This window comes from Typha latifolia, chromosome 1 (genome assembly GCF_019914945.1).
Source record: "Typha latifolia isolate L0001 chromosome 1, TyphaL0001v2, whole genome shotgun sequence".
Lineage (NCBI taxonomy): Eukaryota > Viridiplantae > Streptophyta > Magnoliopsida > Poales > Typhaceae > Typha > Typha latifolia.
The window spans coordinates 3,472,872-3,491,796 of NC_133086.1; the positions used below are offsets into that span (position 1 = coordinate 3,472,872).

Sequence of the window (18,925 nt, forward strand, 5' to 3'; positions counted from 1 at the left end):
TGATTTGTTTGGTTGTTGACATCAATTCACATGCAATAGGATATGATGTATTGGACTTCAGAGGAAATCGGTGCTAGATAATTTTTGTGGTTTTCTGTGGCACGATGCAACAATTTCAGATTAACTGCATGCTATTAGCATTATATGACAAGCGCTGCACAAGAAACAGTGATTAAGTACTTGTCGGTGTAATTGACATTATGTAGTTACTGCAACTATTCTCCACTATGATGTGATTAACTTTTAAGCCCTCGCACCATCATTTGTCACAACTAAGCATTAATGGAGCGATATGAACTTCTCTACTTGCAATGGCGAATTTCCACAGCAATTTATAGATGTAGTAAATCGATATGTTGGAAAGAAATATTGAAATCAGATTTGGTAGAACAACACCTTGGGAAGAAGAATGATTATCTTCAGTCATTGAGGGTAATGAATATTTCAATAGATTAGAATATGACCGCAATAAAACTTAGTTGCTAGGGTTTTAGCTCTGATACCATGTAAAAAGATTAGAATGAGAAAATTGTGTATTTTATTGAGATGAATCAAGTATATAAATAGGAGGAGATTACAATAATCTTTCGTATAGAGCTGATATATACAAGGAAAGTAAATAATAAACAAATTAACCAAATCAATAATAATAGTAATAAAATTTTATTTTGATATTTCTTTTTTGATTTTAATATTTCTTTTTAATACTCCTCCTTAAGTTGGAACCAAATCTAATTTCAATATTTCTTTCCAACAAACATCACTCTCAAGTTGGAACCAAATTTGATTTCAATATTTCTTTCCAACACGACGACTAACCATTTTGGATTGAAAAGATGTTTTAATTTGTAGTGCAGTAAGTTGCTCTGCAGCTCTGATCTGAATGCCTGCTGTAAATCTGTTGCTGTGGAGTATATTCTTGAACTCTTCTGTATATTATTGGAGATGTTAGGAAAACATTAAGGGGGAAATATAACTTTATTCTCCTAAAAGAATGAAGGGCTAAGGGGTTGTCCAGGTCAGAACAGGATAGAAAGCTCTTACACTTCCTTCTTCTTTTTTATGCAGGAGATCCAGAACTAAATCCCTTTATCATTGTTCAATTCATAGTGTTTATTAAATATGCAAAATATTGTTTGTGAGTCCTTATTACGTAGTCCTGGCCCTTGGCCTTCTTAAGCTGGCCAGGGTTGAGGTTCTCAATTTCTCTAAGCCCTACTTGCATTTGTTTTTTAACTGTCATTAATTTATATCTGCAAATAATAACTTCATGATGTATAATAGCTGCTACAAATAGCTGTTTATTGGAAATGGGTCACCAAATATAAAGGTACAGCATTCAGAAAATTAATGAGGAGCACCCAGAGAATTGCCTATATCCATTAAGATTAGTTTGATAAACATGTGCAATTGGCCAGCAAAGTACTAAACAAATACCAAAGAAAACTATAGTAGCTTGCATCAGATAATTAATTATATCATGCAGAAGTATACTCCTGGAGATAACTTGAGCATTTCCTAAGCGTGTATACAATCGCAGAGATCATGCGACCCGGTATGATATTTTCGCTGCTTAATTTTAATGCTAAGTGGCTCCTATCAATTGAGGAAGAGAGTTTACTTATTTAAAACATACAGCTTCATAGGTTCTATCATTTTCCATGTGGAATCTATAACTGAGCAGCTCTTGAGGAACATTATATTGAACTATAGAATGTCAACACTTATGGGAGATGGCCAAAGTTGGAAGAAACTGGTTGACCTTATAAGAAATGGGACCAAAACAGCAGGCCAGCTCCTGGTTTTAACTATTCTCAGATTGTATGCATCAAATTTAAGCCCACTGGAAAACCAATGCCTTCTTAATTTCACTTACAAGTTAGTCCCACTATATATATATGCAACATATGTACAAATTCACATGCATAACAAACGCAGTTGCAGGCCTGCAGAAAGAGAAGCTTCAGAAAGTTCAGTGCAAACTAAGGATGGGTGTTTGGTTGAAACCAGATGTAGGTTATCTCTTCTTCCTTCTGATGATATAAAAGGAGTTGTGTGTGATCATTTTGTGGTCCAAATTTTCAGGTATATCCACTGTTGGCTGCCATGACCTTTGCGACAAGCATGTGCTTGTTTCAGCTCACTAGAAATGCTTTCCTGAATCCTGATGTCAGGTTTGCAGCTCTTTTTAGATATCCTTGAATCTATTTCTACTGGCTGAATTTTTTGTGGATCTTTATAAGTACTTGATATTATCCTAAGCAGTTTAATAATGGTTCAATAGTATGATGCTATGGCAAGTCTTTTAGAATGCAAGTATGTGTAGCTTTATTAGTTTCTGATAAATTTCATACAGCTATCATAAATAAAGTGCATTCCTACAATGAAAGTTTCTATATACTGTTATATATTTTTATTTCCTCAATTCATTCTTAAAACCTTGTCACTTTTAATAACAATAATAATAATAATACTAATAATAATCTGTTGGTGTACAATTTTAGAATCAAGAAGGCTCATCGAACCACTGCAATCCTAAACAACGCAGATGAAGCACAAAGATACAGCCAGCATAGGCTTCGCAAGTTCTTCGGCCACCGTCCTCCCGAGATCATGCCTTCCATCAACAGCTTCTTCTCTCGCAGCGATAAATAATTGAACAAGCTTATAACTGTCATACTATCTCATGTAGTAATGTACTTGTAATTTTTTTTTCTTTTTCTCTCTTTTCTCTTCTCTTGAAGAAGAAGTATGTGCAAGAATGGTGATGAATAAAAGGTGATATGAATGTAATTCTTAATTACAAGCAAAAAAAGAAAAAAAAAAGAGACAGTGATAGGTGTCCATATGACCGAAGAAAAGTTGATGACCCCTTTTGTACTGGGAGTTGGATGGATGAGAGATTGGATTGGAGATTGGAGACTGGAGACTGGAGATTTTAGATTCCTGATCTAAGTCTGGTTCATGTCAGAGTTGGTTTGGGTCAAATTGGGCCCACCCACCCACTTGGGCTGGATCATGTTCAGATCTGGGTTGCGTTTGGACCACCTGAGCCCACTTGCAGACTCGAACCGGGTCAAAAGCCGAGTGACAACGACGTAAAGGTGGATCCGACCGCATCACTTAGCCGACCGATTTGGCCCAGGCCTCGGACAACACCCACACCCTCACCTCAGGTGTGTAGGCCTACACCATTTGGGGCCCAACACCCATGTGCTCTTCTCTACTCTCTAGGGTTTAATAATATGGTCATAAAAATATGAAGTACATCTCCTTTTATTTGGGGGGGGCATATCTCTCTCTCTCTCTCTTCCAGTCCCAGAGCAAGAGTAGAGTGATAGAAGTGATCTAGTGACTTGCTCCTACTTGGAATGGCTATTGTTGATTTGTGATCGATGTGATGAGATTAAAGCCTGTTTAGTGATTATGTATGTATGGGGTGCATTTTTCTATGGAGCTTCTGGTGTAGCACATAGTTGTCCATATCTTATTCCACTGACTTCATTGCTCATCTCGTCAACTTCTTATCTCAAATTATATAGACATAAGTTTTCATATGTTGAAAATATGCAGACTTTGAGACAGTTTGTACCAGCTGTACAATATCATAAGATCTTTTATATGTATACCTAATTTAGTTGTCATATGAGTATGAAAGAAATTTTGAGAATTATCACATTTAAGTACAGGTTCTCAAAATATGATGGATATGCTTTGTGCCCATATGGCTCCTGAATTTATTTTCCTTCAATTGGAGTTGATGCACTTATGAATTTGCCACTATTTGATCATCAAGTAACTTTTTTTATCTAAGTATTTAATAAATTAATGTATCTTTCTTCTGCAAAATAAAGGTATCTTCACTCGAGATAAGCTTGCATTCTTGCAGTATATATACATATGTGTGTGTGTGTGTGTGTGTTAGATTTGCTGAGATACGCAAGGTTCTCTTGGATACTCTCTAAATGCACATGCATCAAATATATGCTATTTATTAAGCATATCTATCTGCAAAGATAGCTAGACTTGCTTTTCATTGCTAATCTCTGAAGGTGGCATGTGATGCACCAAACCAATATCTAAAACAAATATGGCAACATAGATGCTTCAACATATCATATTGACTGCCAATTAGGTTGAGGATTCTAGGTTCAAATCCTAGCATCACCATCTAGAATAACTTTTCTGAGACTTGATGCTTTTCTGAAAAAGGCTGAGACTTAGCGCGGTCATATGTGCCGATTTACAGCGCCTAATGATATATTGAGTGATATGTGTCCATTGTATTATATTAGCCTACTGGCTTGCTGATAAAAATTTAAAACCTTACCATTTTTATGGTGGACCCAAATAGGGCATGAATCTTACTGTTATTAGTTGTAGATATCTTGGATTTTGGGGTAGGTACTCTCCCTCACAATAACAACTTGTGGAGTACAGAGCGTTATAAATACTAGGCAGACATGCATCTCAGACTAGAGAGAAGCATGTACAACCCATTTTATTCCTGGGCATTGTGAGGTGAGTTGAGATCCCTTTTTAGGTGGATAAAATGGTGGACTTGGGGGTAGTATTGGGGATGGCCATTGGGTTCATGATAGTTTGCAGTGTTTTCTTGAGATGGAATGATGTGAAGTACAGGAAGAAGGGACTGCCTCCAGGAACTATGGGGTGGCCACTGTTTGGTGAGACAACAGAGTTTCTGAAGCAAGGTCCAAACTTTATGAAGAAACAAAGAGCTAGGTGAGAATCTACTGGTAGACACTGTAGAATTTGTTCCTGTTTGTCATGGATTCAGTGTGCCAATAGATACTGCGTTTGTATTATTAATATGAATGTTGGCTTTCCTGCTTCCCTTTCAGAATTAACATTTATGTTGTCCTTATGAGAAAATATTGCTGGGAGGAGGAAGTTGTAGTTCTCTTGGGGTGTGAAAAAGGAATAGTTCCTATGTGCAAATACTGTTTTCATGTTGTACTTACTGTTGGATGTTGTTTATAGGATTGACTGCAGTTCTTTTTTGAGATGTCAGATTGACTGCATTTTTGTTCATATCTCCTTAAGAACTAGCAGGGAACGAATGTGTCTTCTTTCGTCCTGCTTATTTTTCCTTCTCTCTCCTCCTGCTACTTTATTTGTTTGTGTTAATTGGTGATATGGTGTTTCTATTAATTGTAAAATGGTGATATGTGGTTTGATATTTCTATTTAAGTTATAATACATAGAACCATAATCCTTATGTAAAAGGTGATTTTTTTTTTGATACATTATTTGTGATTAGACCCCTTTTTTTGTCAGTCATATTGAAGGCACTTGCCTATGTAGATTAAATAGTTCTCTATGTCCTTTTATGCTTGGACAATATCCTTGTGAAAATGGTGAATCCTTGTAGACCAATCTAGGACTTTCTTTCTGTCTTATCAATCCATATTTAGGCATTTGTTTAGGAGGATTAAGTGGTTCTCTAAGTCCTTTTATGCTATTATAGTAATCATACTTCTGCACCATTTTTATAATTCTTTCATATTCCATCTCTCTAATTTTCCTTATGATTCTTTGCATCATACTTCATTTCAACGTTGTCTTTGTAATTTTTGGCTGTCTCAGATATGGGAATATATTCAAGACACATATACTTGGATGTCCTACAGTTATATGCATGGATCCAGAGCTCAACAGATCCATCATCATGAATGAAAGCATGGGCCTCATTCCTGGCTACCCACAATCCATGTTGGACATTTTGGGAAAATGGAACATTGCTGCCATACATGGTTCCCTTCACAAGGCAATGAGGAGTTGTATGCTCGGTCTTATTAGTCCCACCATGATAAGAGACCAACTCCTCTCAAAGATTGATGAATTCACAAGATCTTTCATCAACAATTGGGATGGCCAGGTGATTGATATCCAAGAAAAGATGAAAGAGGTCAATGAAATCTCCGATCCACCCAACTGAATAATACATTTGGTTAAATACTCTATTACTAGATGTTATTAATATAATCAAGACAGGAAGAGAAAAGAAGTTCCCACTTTTAGAAACTAACTAGAGAAACAAAATTTTGTAACCTAGAAAATTTGACTTCTGAACTTGTGTTACTTTTCTGCAGATGTGGTTGTTTTCAATTCTTAAGCAAATTGTTAACATCGATAGCAGTCCACTTGCTGGAACACTCAAATCAGAGATCATGAAGCTTGTATTAGGAAGCCTCTCATTGCCCATAAATTTTCCAGGCACCAGTTATTATCAGGGCATCCAGGTAATGTTATTCCTGCAAACTGTCCTAGTCTTATTCCTGCATTTTTGAATTTGTGTCTAATGGATGTTTTTCAGGCAAGAAGAAAGATCGTCAGTATATTGAAGAAAATAATTTATGATCGAAGAACTTCTCAAAGATCCAACGGTGACATGCTTGATGCCCTCTTGAGAAAGGATGACGATGCACATGCAAAACTTACTGATGAGCAGATCATTGATCTAATCATCACTCTTGTCTATTCAGGGTTCGAAACTGTTTCGACTACATCAATGATGTCTGTCAAATATCTCCATGATCACCCAAGTTTTCTAGAAGAACTGAGGGTGAGTCTAATACAATTGTAAGCCTAGTAAATTTTCAGCCTTTCTCTTTTCTTTTCTTGGTTTTAACTAACTGAGTGCTTCAACTTCAAGAATGAGCATATGGGAATTAGAAAGAAGAAGTTGCCAGAGGATGCGATAGACTGGGAGGATTACAAGTCGATGAATTTTACTCGCGCGGTGAGTCGATGATTTCAGTTTCATGTTTGAATTAGGCCACAATATAGGCAATGAATTTATTCATAGTATATGGGCATGATCTTGTTACAGGTAATCCTTGAAACACTCAGATTGGCCACTGTAGTGAATGGCTTACTGAGGAAAACAACTCAAGATATGGAAATGAACGGTTGGTTTAAGCACTCTAAGTGAATTATTTGGAATACTTTGCCGTAATATCATCTTCATCTTATACAAGAGAAAGCTTTCAGATTCAGTTATTTCATCCTTTTCTACCAGGATTTGTTATACCTAAAGGGTGGAAGATCTATGTTTACACTAGGGAGATCAACTACGATGCATTTATGCACCCAGAACCTCTCAATTTCAATCCCTGCAGATGGATGGTGAGTGAGTAGTTGAGCTTTACTACTACAAATTGTTTAAGCCTCTCCTTCTCATTCACTAGCCATTAACTTCTTCAAAGTTCAAAGTTCAAACTGTTGAAGACTTATTTATATTGGTCACAGAGCTGTAGTTCAAATGATTCATCTGCTCTGCAACAAAAATGCAGGAAAAGAACTTGGAGTCCCACCAGTACTTCATGGCATTTGGTGGAGGTGGTAGGCTATGTCCCGGAAAAGAGTTGGGAACAGTGCAAATTGCTGTCTTTCTTCACTACTTTGTGACTAGATACAGGTGGGTTTTAGTTTATTTGATCTTTAGCTTTCTTACGTACTCATTGTGTGTATCAGAAGAAAATGGAAAGTTGAGATTGGAAGATACACTAAGTAATGGAATAAAGAGTGATACAATTGAACAAATTTGCTGCAATCAATGAATTATGGTTCATTATTGCAGATGGAAAGAAGTTGGAGGGGGCAAATTGCTAAAGTTTCCAAGAGTTGAAGCACCCAATGGTCTACATATCAGAATCTGGGATAACTAATGCCATATCATCCTTCACAATATTTAGATGGTTTCACTAACAAGTAACAAGTGAAGAATGCCAGGACACCTTTGTTTTGGAGCGGAATCAAGCAAAGAATGGGATGATCTTTTGTCATACTTTTTCTTCTCTCTCTCTCTCTTCTCATAGCTGTAAGGACCAATTTGACCCAAGAGGGACTGAAATGTTACAATGATAGACATCCGTTCTGTTCAAATATTATAGGATGCCGGTCTTCGTTGATCTCGAAAGTGAAGGTCTTCTTCCACGTCAACTCAGCTGTTGCATTCCCAATTTCCCACCATCCTCCTATTATTAATCAGCTTTGGAAATCGTGGACCAATTAAAATTTCTTTTTTTATTAAAATTCTTGTATTATTTTCTATGACATGTAATAAATATAGATTGGGTTGATCACGAGCTCTGGGCCGGACCAAACTGAATCAAATTAAGTCTAAATAGATTTTCAAATCGAGTAGGACCCAAATAGACTCAATTTTATTAAATTGGACGTGAATTGAACAGACTCCGGGCCGGCCCAACAGTCCGAGTGAACCCCGTTCCAGCTTCTTTAGATGCGGTAAGCATACAGGGAAGGATGCTTAAGGTGGCGACAAACACAGCGAACTTATCGAGCTTTCTATCCGGCAAATCCGGCTTCACACGCGGGCCACGTGATCCGATGCTCGCGGGAAAACCAACGGCCGTGATCTCAGCCTTTAATTCCTAAGAGGTCCGGTCACCTCCCTGGCTCCCCACTGTTACAGAACTCGTTTCCCGTTGCCTTCTCCGCTGGCTATTCGTTCCACGTTTCACGTTTCAATGTTAGTCTGAAATAGAAAACACCCTCTCATACAGTTATAGTCGCGTTCTGTTCTCTCCTAGGTCCTTCCTCGTCTCTCTCTTCTCCCATCTCAGAACTCTCCTCTCGTCGCGCTTCTCTTCCTACCTCGCTCCAACTGCCAACGCCACCACCGCAATGGGTGGGATTTCGATTCCGAGCACTCCGTTGCTGAAGGATGAGTTGGACATCGTGATCCCGACCATTAGAAACCTCGATTTCTTGGAGATGTGGAGGCCGTTCTTCCAGCCCTACCACCTCATCATCGTACAAGATGGTGACCCCACGAGGACGATTAAGGTGCCCGAGGGGTTTGATTACGAGCTCTACAATCGCAACGATATCAACCGGATCCTTGGGCCCAAGGCCTCCTGCATCTCCTTCAAGGATTCTGCCTGCCGGTGTTTTGGGTACATGGTGTCGAAGAAGAAGTACATCTATACCATCGACGATGACTGCTTCGTGAGTTGATTGATCTCTGCCTCTGCAACTTGTCTCCAAGATTTGATTTTTATGGCTCGACTTGTGCTTTCTGATTTGGATTTTGGGAATTAGGGGATTTTGGATCTGGGTTTTGGCTTTCCTTGGTTGAAGAAGTCGGGGTGGAGAAAAAGGAGGGATCTTCTCAGCTTTCTTTATTCGAGGAATTCTTTTCTTTTCTCTCTCGAATAAGTGCATTTGTACTCGATGGTTTCATCCCGGAAAAGTTTACTGTATTGTTCATCCTTTTGCATTTTTCTGGATTCTGAGTTCTGAGATGGAGGATGTGGAAAAAAAAAAAAAGAATTCATAGAGCTGAAGGTTTTCGATTTGCTGCAACACGTTCGAATGATTTCAACCGGTTAGATTAGATACATTTGAGGGGTTGTAATCGTGCCATGGAATTTCTGTTCTACAACTTCTGTCGTTAGTATTGATTCATTTTCCTGCAATGTCGCTTTCCTAGTTCTTAAATCCCATTTATTTCTGGTGATTTTCCAAGAAAGATGTAATTTGATCGTGATGATATCCTGGAAGTCATTTTTCACATTGCTTTTGATCTGCTATGTGGTACAATGAGTCGCATACTATAGTTATTTATGTAGCAAAAAGTTTTCTTTGAAATTCAAGATCAAGCATGCTACTAGAGTTGGTGTGAATCTTTGCTTTCTTTGACTTAGACTTTTGGATTCTCATGCTTTTGTTGTCTCTAATATTTTCTTGCGTTTGGTTCTAAGTGCTGTAGTTAGGTTTACAAGTCCTGCAGTGCTGATTATAAATTTTAGATCCTTGCATTTTAATCCTGACTTAGTGCTTCATTAGCCTAGCAAGATTATCTAATGTGAGTGGCCTTTTCACAATCAAGCTAGATTTAGGTGTATTCTGGTCCAATGAAGAATGTCATCCTTGCATGTTATTTATGAAATCATTCAACTGCTGTATTTATTTAATTATTTAGCAGATCTAGGTTGTGGCCTTTGTGGTATGTGGTTAGATCTGCTGCATAAGTCCCAATTGCTTTTGTATTACCGGCATTTTTTTATCTTAAACAATGGGTTGACTTTCTAATTCTTTTTTTGAAGTTTAATTATTTTCTATCATTTGTTTGTTGCCATGTAAGGTCTGTTTAGCTGGAACTACATCCTAACTTTGTGAATCTGGAACCAAATTCCTGTGGGGTTAAGTTTTATAATGAATGTGCAGGGATATCTATAAAATAAATTCCTAGCTTTTGACAAAGGGAATGGTAGTCTCATATAATATGTTAAACTTATCATCAGCTTATATGCTTTCTTGTTACATGTTGAACCATGAAGATTCTGTCCTACTTTGTTGCTTTTGTCTCAAAACTTCTCTTATGCCTAGTGAATTACTGATCAAGTTCTCTCAATTGGGCTGTGTTTGAATTAGTTTGTCCAGCAATGATACTTTTTCTTGAATAGGTCGCAAAAGACCCATCTGGCAAGGAGATCAATGCACTTGAGCAGCACATAAAAAACCTCCTTAGCCCTTCTACTCCGTTTTTCTTCAACACTCTATATGATCCTTACCGTGAAGGTGCTGATTTTGTTCGTGGGTATCCTTTCAGCCTTCGGGAAGGCGCCTCAACTGCTGTTTCTCATGGCCTTTGGCTTAACATTCCAGACTATGATGCACCCACACAACTCGTCAAACCTCGTGAGAGGAATACCAGGTAAAGGATCTCAACATGGAAGGTTTTTTGACAAGGATTATTGTTTCACTCTTTAATACATTAAATTTGGACATCAGGTATGTCGATGCAGTCCTCACAATCCCAAAAGGAACATTGTTTCCAATGTGCGGGATGAATCTGGCATTTGACCGTGAGCTCATTGGTCCTGCAATGTACTTTGGGCTTATGGGTGATGGTCAGCCTATTGGCCGCTATGATGATATGTGGGCTGGTTGGTGCACCAAGGTCAGTCATAATGTCTTTGCCTTCACGGCATTTTCCTTTTGTTTATGTCATAACTGTGGATGGTAACTCCATACACAGAAAAATAAGTTTCAGCCATCTTTGTTTGGACCAAATATTCATAATGCCCTCCATACTTCCAGTTCACACCTAAACATCATATGATGGCTACTATATGCAACAAAAAATTCACCAATGTTTAGAGCAATATCTTTTTATTTTTTCTTTACATGGTTGGTGGGCTAATTATCAACAGAAATTGAACTTGTAAGCATACAATAAATTGATGAAATGATTGTTTTGTAGGTCATTTGCGATCATTTGGGTTTAGGCATCAAGACAGGCCTGCCATACATCTGGCATAGCAAGGCAAGCAATCCATTTGTGAACCTCAAGAAGGAGTACAATGGGATTTACTGGCAAGAAGAGCTGATCCCCTTCTTCCAGTCTGCGAAGCTCCCAAAGGAGTGCGACACTGTGCAGAAGTGCTACATAGAGCTATCCAAGAAGGTGAGATCAGAGCTAGGGAAGGTGGATGCTTACTTCAACAAGCTCGCAGATGCCATGGTGACATGGATCGAGGCGTGGGATGAGCTCAACCCTTCTGAAAATTCTGGCGCTGCTGCTGCTGCTGAACCTGCCAAGGGACCAGTGAAGGTGAAGTGGATTAAGCTGGGGTTGAATTCATAGTATAAGCTTTCATTTTATGTAACACTACTGATAACTTATTTCCTCGAAACACTCACATTTTGTGTAACACTACTGATAACTTATTTTCTAGGAACACTTCATTGAGAATTAATTTTTCTTTTCCATATGGATGAATGCTATATGTCCTTACTTTGGAATTAGAATAAGACATCTGTGTGTTCTGATACTAATATCTATTTTGCAGTAGCTTCTTAATGTTGAACATGCATTAGGATTTCCTCTGGGTCATGGGATAGGCTTTTTTTTGAAGCTTGCGAGAGTACCAAATCACATCAGATGGCCTGATGGGTTCATGTCGTTCGCTGGCAGCCGTTCAATTTTGGAGGAAGTAGTTATATTGGCAAGTAATTTCTACTATAGCAACATGAATATTTCCTCAAAAGGTAAAAGGACAAATAGTTTCCTTTTCAAAAGATAAAACTAATGATTCTAAAAGAAAAACGACCAAGTTTACATCCTATAAATTCAAAACTAACTGAAAAAGTCAAAATTTTGAAAAAGGATTAAAAAACGCCGTTGCCGGGGATCGAACCCGGGTCACCCGCGTGACAGGCGGGAATACTCACCACTATACTACAATGACCTTGTTAGATAGAAGGAAACTCTTAAATACATCTTTCTTTGGAAAGTAAATTTCTTTTCCAGAAAGAGCGCTGCATGTGCCAAATAGACTTACAGCTAAACAAATTTACAGATGGTAATTCCAAATTTGAAATTAAAAATCCAAAAGTAATAGTGAACATCCTCAACTGTTTGTGAGAATAAATCTTCACTTGTTTGTATGACATAAGACCTACTGATATGCCAGCTTTTTTCTTTGTTCTGCAGAAGTCTAACTCAGCTGTCAAAAGCTTGAATTAGTTAAGCCGCCTTTGCCTCAACCTTGGACTTTTGCTGCTCTGGTATGCTAAACACCAACAGCACCAACGGTTTGCGGTACTCAGATGATTGTAATTAGCCTTCAAATATCAAAAAGGCACCTGCGATTCTAAACCAATCGACAATAATTATATCTTGCCATCACGAAATAGGCAGCATAATCATTTTCCTTTTGTCGAACTTTGACTCGCATCAGATCACCTTCAGGTGCTCCATATTTCTGTTCATGCCTAAGTTAGCTCATTGAGATTATGAGGCCCAAACATGGGCTGGTGATTACTTTTCACTTGCCTGCCGGCCTTACTTTTAGGGCCCCAATTCTTTTCAGGATTTGGGAGGAACCGTGGAGCCTTCTTAGCTTGTCTTTTTCTGAGATGTTCCACTGCTTCGGAAAAATTTGCCTGCAAGACAAATTGAGACCAAACAGTGAAGAATTAGACGGTTTCATCATTAGGAGATGTGAGACTAATCCAATCAGCAGTTGACACAAGAAAATCTTAATGTTGCATTGATCAGGCAACGTAAACACCAGTAATACAGATGATGGAACATTATAAAACTGAAAAGTGTTTATGAGATAGACTAGTATGTGAATAGAGTTAAAACTTTTTGCTCAACTTTTGCATGGGCTTTTCTAGTAGGAATCAACTGTGCGTCAAGATGAGCTTTTCATCGGACTTGCTCAACCTTTTACTACCTTAGACAGTGAAAGCTTCTACTTATCATTTTGAAGCCAAGGTTGAAAAAGGAAATTGATTATAGACCACAAAAACCTAAGCCCTCGTTCACTTTAGGAATAATTTTTTTTCTTATTTTAGAATACGACTTTTTATTCTAGAATAACAACTAAATATCATAATAACCCTTTTCTATAATACAAATATTATTCATCAAAATTATATCTTATACCACACACTGACATAATTACTAATTTACCCTTGATATTTATCCCATCAACTTACTTTATATCAAAACAAAAAATATTTATAAAAAATAAAATATTTTTTTCTATTTTTTCTTTTACTTTATATCACATCAAAGGTAATTATTAAACTCTTATTCCAGAATATAAGTGAACATAAGAATAATTATTTCTAAAATAAAGATCCCATTTTAAGAATAACAAACACGAATACATATCTATTCTAGGATTGACTTTATTTCAAAAGTAAACTAGGCCTAAGATTATTGTTGTTGTCGTAGAAGTTCTAATACGAAAACTCAACAAACAGTGAAATTTTAGTAGATTACGATAGAGCCAAGACTAAAATCACTGCTCTATCTAAGAAGCTCATTAAAAAGGGGAAATTTGATCAATTTCTAATCCGTTAAAAATCCTCCTTTTGCATCGTTCCATTAACTAATCCCACAATTCACTAGCTTTATCAGTGAATAATGTATTATGGACATTCGAACAGCATCTATGCTAATAATTAGTTTTATCTGAGTAATTCCGTCAGTTAGAGAATATGAAGCATACTTGCACTATCGGTTCTTTGGAAAGGATCACACTTCCTGATTGATTTGCTTCTCAAGATTTCACCGGATGAATTTTGACCTATAAAAAGAACACACCGACACCAACAGACATAATTAGGCATCACAAACATTAAATAGGGAACAATAGAAGCAGAAGAGAAGATAAACTACCCAGCAGCGCATGATGTCCCAAATGACATTCATAGGGGCATCAGATTTGAGCCCTAGTGGATTTACATGGGTGCCTGATATGCGATAGCCAGCATTTATCACTGCTGAACGCAACATAGCAATGGTGGGACAGGCACACTTTAGTGTGGCACACAAGTTGTGAAGACTGACAAACAGAGGGGCATCAGGTAACTCCTGCAAATGTTTAACTATCAAGTTCAGGATCATGAGAGAGATAACTGCCACACCATTATTTATTAATATCTCATTGCATATAGAAAGTGCATATTAAATATTTCTAAAAGATCTAAGCTTCGTTATCTCCTTTGAAATTATACAAAAAAATTATGCTTTGGGGTTAGTAATGATTCTCCTTTGAAAATCAAAACTTTCTCCTGATATATCTGCTGACAATAAGATGCAAGGATGATTTAATGAAGAAGAAAAGCGAAAAACTGCTCGTTAATTATTGAACATTTTCCAATAACCGGTAACCATACTTCATAGGAAGAAAAGGTGGTTAAACTGTTAAGCAGAAACCGCATTTGACCAGCAAAGAACTATAACAAATGATTATAGCATGTAAAAGTGTCTTTACTCAATTGAAAAAGAAATTAAAATAGACAACAATTTTTTTGTAAAACAAAAAAGTGAAAAATAGAATTGACAAACTAAAAAGGGATGCAAGTCAGCAACAACACATAGCATACTGTTGAGCAGTAGGATGAGGAGCAGGATTATATCAAATACCTCTGACACTGCTGTAAGTACAGCTGAAATTCTCTCATATGCTGGATACCTGTCCTTCATAGCTTCAACACTCGATAAGATGGAAGCTACCCATTCTTGATCATGAATAGGAGCAGACCATATAGGCCCACCCATGTTAAATTTCTTTCCACAATCACTGCACTCATGAGGTACAGCAGGACCAAAACCAGGTGCATATCTCTCGCTGTTATTCTTATGTCCCTAAATAAATCAGGAAGAAAAGATATATGGGATTGAATTTATATGAAAGAAGGAAAGAAATTGAAAGCAAGACATACAAAAACGGGCTATCTACCAATAAGAACAAGAGATAAACCAGGAAAATACCTTAGAAACAGTTCTTCCTACATTTTGCAGATAAAACGAATCACAACCAACACACTGATACACATATGACAGTTTAAGAGGAGACCTTTTCATTGCACTAGCTGAACTGCATATGAATCCACCAGCACCACTTATATAGTTATACAACGAAAATAAAACATATATATATATATTAAAAAATGAACATCACGTGCTGCTAAAAAAATATATCCTTCTCTTTTAAAGGAACAGTCATGTAAGTCATAAGGCGACAGGAAACAAACGTGAAGATGCGCACAAAAACTCGGACATAAAAATCCATTTGTATGGAAAGGATGGGAACAATGTAGCGCTTATAACGATTTGCGTGGCTCTGCATTATGAGAAATTGAAAAAATTATAACTGGCAGAAGGTATATCATTAAGATGGGAGAAACAGATATGAGATCTGCAAAGAATTACCTCAATGCAGGCAAGGAGTATCCTCAAAGCCATCTCATGGCAATATTTTCCTTTCAATGGGTAAGAACCGTACCTGCATAAGTAAGTATCCAATAGTGGCCAGCTTCAGTTTTAACAGATGAATCACAAAACTCACTTGGAAAAGCAAACGTCTCCATTGCCTCCAGAGAGCACTGCCATATCAGTAGCTGAGCACATTAACAAGCCACCATCTGCTACTGTCTGAACTGCTGAGTCCAAGAATGCAGCAGGTGATCCATAGGGATCAAGATCAACCTGATTTAACAACTATCAGGTTGTGGCTTAAAAGAAACTAAGATGTCTGTCTGAGTACAGAAACAGTACCACATCAAATTCTTTTGGGTGGGTGAGCATGTAAACTCGAGCATCAGCCACATGTGCTACCACCTTTGAAGAACCAAGAGAGCCATTAAGTTGTATATTTTTCTTGCAAGCTTCTATAGCAACTGCAGTTAACCAAGTAATGTGGTTCAGCATCTAATCAAATATGCTATCCTTATCCTTAGAGTATTGAATATTCCCTCATATACAAAGTCCTACTGAATAAAAGATATTAGTATACCTTCATCATTGTCCAAAGCTACGACCTCCCCAATTCCATCTACTTCACAAGCATATCTCAGAGCTCTTAATCCCGAAGCAGCCAGAGCCTACAAACTCATGAAAAGGATTTCCAAGTTGTAAAGTTAATACTTGCTGATACTTATACAATGAATTATGATTTCCTCAAAAAACCAAAGAGGACTACTACGAATACCATATACTAGAAAATGCTAAATGCCACAAAAGAAACTGAAACAGAATTCAGGATGCACCTCAAGAACTCTGGGTGCCTTGATGTTCCCTTCCGGTCTCAAGGAAACATCATGTGATCCTTCCAACATGGGACTGGATTCTTCTAGACATTGATTTAGCTTCATTTCACAATCTCCATCTGGTTTTTCATGTTCAATACTGTGTAGATCCTGTGGTACAGGTTCATCAGAAGTGCAGTCACACACCTTAGGTTCTGAACCAACTTTTTTTCTTAACATGGCAGCATGTTCTTCACTGCGTTTTGATATATAATTTCTCAAAACAGAAATGGACAAGTCTCGGTTGTTAACCTGAACATAGTTACACCTTGGTTAGGTTAAAAAGGTAATGCTCCATGAGTAGCGCAGAAACACTATGGCCTAACAGACTCATAGGTTAGTTGAATGACGAGCAGAGCAGTAACATGAGTGAATAAAGAAAGAGAAAAACCAAAATAGGACTTCGCAAAAAGTATCCCCATGATTTGGAAGGCCTTCTTAAAATGGAGGAGACCTAGTAATGAGTGCTGCAATATCCCCAAACTCTTCTCTACAAGAGTCTTATTTTTATTGATTATCCTTGCCTTTGCAATGAGGATAACAATTTTAAAGAGAAATACTATTTTTGCAAAATATGTTCAGGCTTTGGTCAATCCCCTGCATCAACCATCTGAAAACACATATAGTAAGATTCAGTTTTTTTAATTGTGCATTAAGTCAATCTAAAAGAACCAAAACCAATGATGAATTTAGCTTATATTATCATGTAAGACTCTTAGTTTTCAGAGTTATCGTCCTAATAAAAAAAAATTCTTGTGATAGGTCCTGTTACATAACGCACCTTTTCTTTTTATTATACTTGTTGAGTACATTTAAGAATAAACGGGTGATCGCAATAGTTTGAAGGAGATCAATAAGGTTGTGCTACTTAAGCTGAATTCAGGAGGTGAAGAATGGCCAAATAATCTCTGGAAATTGCTATATTTCTCAAAGCACGGGTAGACATATGTCAGCCGAAGATGCCACCTCAATTTCAGAACAACCCCGCTATTTCTCCCATTGAATTCACAATTTCAGGTTCGACTGCTACGTTACACGAAGACCAACTTATCGAGCACTGTTCTTCTCATCGTAGCGATGCATGTATCCAATCTTTAATCATCCAACCACACAAGTGCCGCCATAAACAAAGTAAAATTGCAATTTGAAACAGCTTATCAACATATCCAATATAACCAATCGACAAAGCAACAAAGGCAAAACAAAAATGCGCAAACAAAATTCACCAAAGAGAAACCAAGACTACAAACGGGCTTCCTCCCTACAACCCATAATAACCAAAAACGAACCATAAAAAAGCAACGATGAACATGAATGGGGGATCCAAAACCTGGGCTTTGTTGTAGAAAACGCTATTGGTGGAGTTCATAAGGATCTCCACTTCCCCTTCCTTGATGATACTGTGGCCTCTAAGCATCTCTCCAACGTCCCCTGTATCGAACTGAGCAGAGGAAGAGACAAAGGAGAAGGCGACGGAAAGATTCAATCTTGACGATTTCCGCCATAGATGGAGAGGCGGAGCAGCTCGGATTGCGAACCGCATTGGAGGATCACCTTACACGTAAAAATCCGAACCGAATCACCCCTTTGGCGCCACGAATGAAACCCTAATCCAAAGGCAGGCGCACGTTGGAGATTCAAGCGTACGTTCTTGCTAAACTGAGCGGGAGATAGCCATTATATAGGGCCGGGCAAGCATGTTAGCAGCGAACCCGGCCCACTAATATGATCCAGATTTAATCTTCCATTTCGGTCGGATCCAATTTGAATCCAATAACTCTATTGGATCCGGATCTGGTTCCAGGAAAGATCCAATTTGAATCCAATTGTTACGAAATTCCAACTGTTTAACATGAATGCATGCTACTGGTGCTCACTATTTGAATAGTTTCCACATTCATCTCTTATTTTTTATTTATTTTTTGTAAAAAATTACAAATAACACCTTACGATTTGACCATATTATAATTAAAGTCATCTATTTTTATTGCTTATAAATAAAGTTCTGAAAAAAAAAAATTGAACGACAACATAGAAATCAAATCAAATCAAATCAAATCGCTAAAACACTAAAATCACATCCAAAAATTGAAGGTCATAAGATAAATAGATTCAAAACTAAGGAATGAGATAATTCACTAATCTCGGCGATGTAATATAAGAAATTTTTTTTTCCTCCCAGCTTCCTCTCATGTTTGTTAATTCTGATTTTGTGAAGAAGAAGAAGAAGAAGAAGAAGAAAGGAGGTAAAAAGAAAAAGTAGACAACTTTATGGTGTTGTTAATTTGAACGAGTTCCTAGAAGAACCTCTCAACTACTGCAA

The 18,925-nt window shown here is 37.5% G+C and overlaps 3 protein-coding genes and 1 non-coding gene across 8 annotated transcripts; 2 read left to right on the plus strand and 2 right to left on the minus strand.

Moving 5' to 3' along the window:
- The first annotated feature begins 3,268 nt into the window (after positions 1 to 3,268).
- LOC140790205 (cytochrome P450 85A1-like) lies at positions 3,269 to 7,942 on the plus strand. 5 transcript variants are annotated; one of them, XM_073140208.1, is made up of 10 exons: positions 3,330 to 3,428; positions 4,544 to 4,743; positions 5,608 to 5,929; positions 6,114 to 6,263; positions 6,338 to 6,586; positions 6,677 to 6,763; positions 6,854 to 6,932; positions 7,043 to 7,149; positions 7,317 to 7,441; positions 7,604 to 7,942. In XM_073140208.1, exons 2-10 carry the CDS (start codon positions 4,553 to 4,555, stop codon positions 7,689 to 7,691), a joined length of 1,398 nt encoding a protein of 465 aa, XP_072996309.1. In that variant the 5' UTR covers positions 3,330 to 3,428; positions 4,544 to 4,552; the 3' UTR covers positions 7,692 to 7,942. The 5 variants fall into 5 exon arrangements, with proteins under 5 accessions (XP_072996462.1, XP_072996619.1, XP_072996309.1 ...); XM_073140282.1 differs by lacking the exon at positions 3,330 to 3,428 and having other exon boundaries at positions 4,270 to 4,743; positions 6,338 to 6,407; positions 6,507 to 6,586; positions 7,604 to 7,908; XM_073140361.1 differs by lacking the exon at positions 4,544 to 4,743 and having other exon boundaries at positions 3,269 to 3,428.
- Positions 7,943 to 8,538: 596 nt separating this feature from the next.
- LOC140793335 (UDP-arabinopyranose mutase 1-like) lies at positions 8,539 to 11,763 on the plus strand. The gene is made up of 4 exons (XM_073144756.1): positions 8,539 to 8,994; positions 10,455 to 10,705; positions 10,783 to 10,951; positions 11,255 to 11,763. Exons 1-4 carry the CDS (start codon positions 8,671 to 8,673, stop codon positions 11,636 to 11,638), a joined length of 1,128 nt encoding a protein of 375 aa, XP_073000857.1. The 5' UTR covers positions 8,539 to 8,670; the 3' UTR covers positions 11,639 to 11,763.
- Positions 11,764 to 12,170: 407 nt separating this feature from the next.
- On the minus strand, positions 12,171 to 12,242 carry TRNAD-GUC (transfer RNA aspartic acid (anticodon GUC)). Its single transcript has one exon. It is a non-coding gene; the product is annotated as a tRNA-Asp (tRNA).
- On the minus strand, positions 12,229 to 18,239 carry LOC140781904 (tRNA (guanine(26)-N(2))-dimethyltransferase 1-like). The gene is made up of 12 exons (XM_073128199.1): positions 17,933 to 18,239; positions 16,564 to 16,854; positions 16,311 to 16,398; positions 16,073 to 16,194; positions 15,864 to 16,003; positions 15,728 to 15,800; positions 15,550 to 15,638; positions 15,287 to 15,392; positions 14,939 to 15,160; positions 14,189 to 14,383; positions 14,019 to 14,096; positions 12,229 to 12,939 (listed from the first exon to the last, which is right to left on the minus strand). The coding sequence occupies exons 1-11, from the start codon at positions 18,143 to 18,145 to the stop codon at positions 14,070 to 14,072; spliced, it is 1,566 nt and encodes a 521-aa protein (XP_072984300.1). The 5' UTR covers positions 18,146 to 18,239; the 3' UTR covers positions 12,229 to 12,939; positions 14,019 to 14,069.
- Between the last annotated feature and the right edge of the window lie 686 nt (positions 18,240 to 18,925).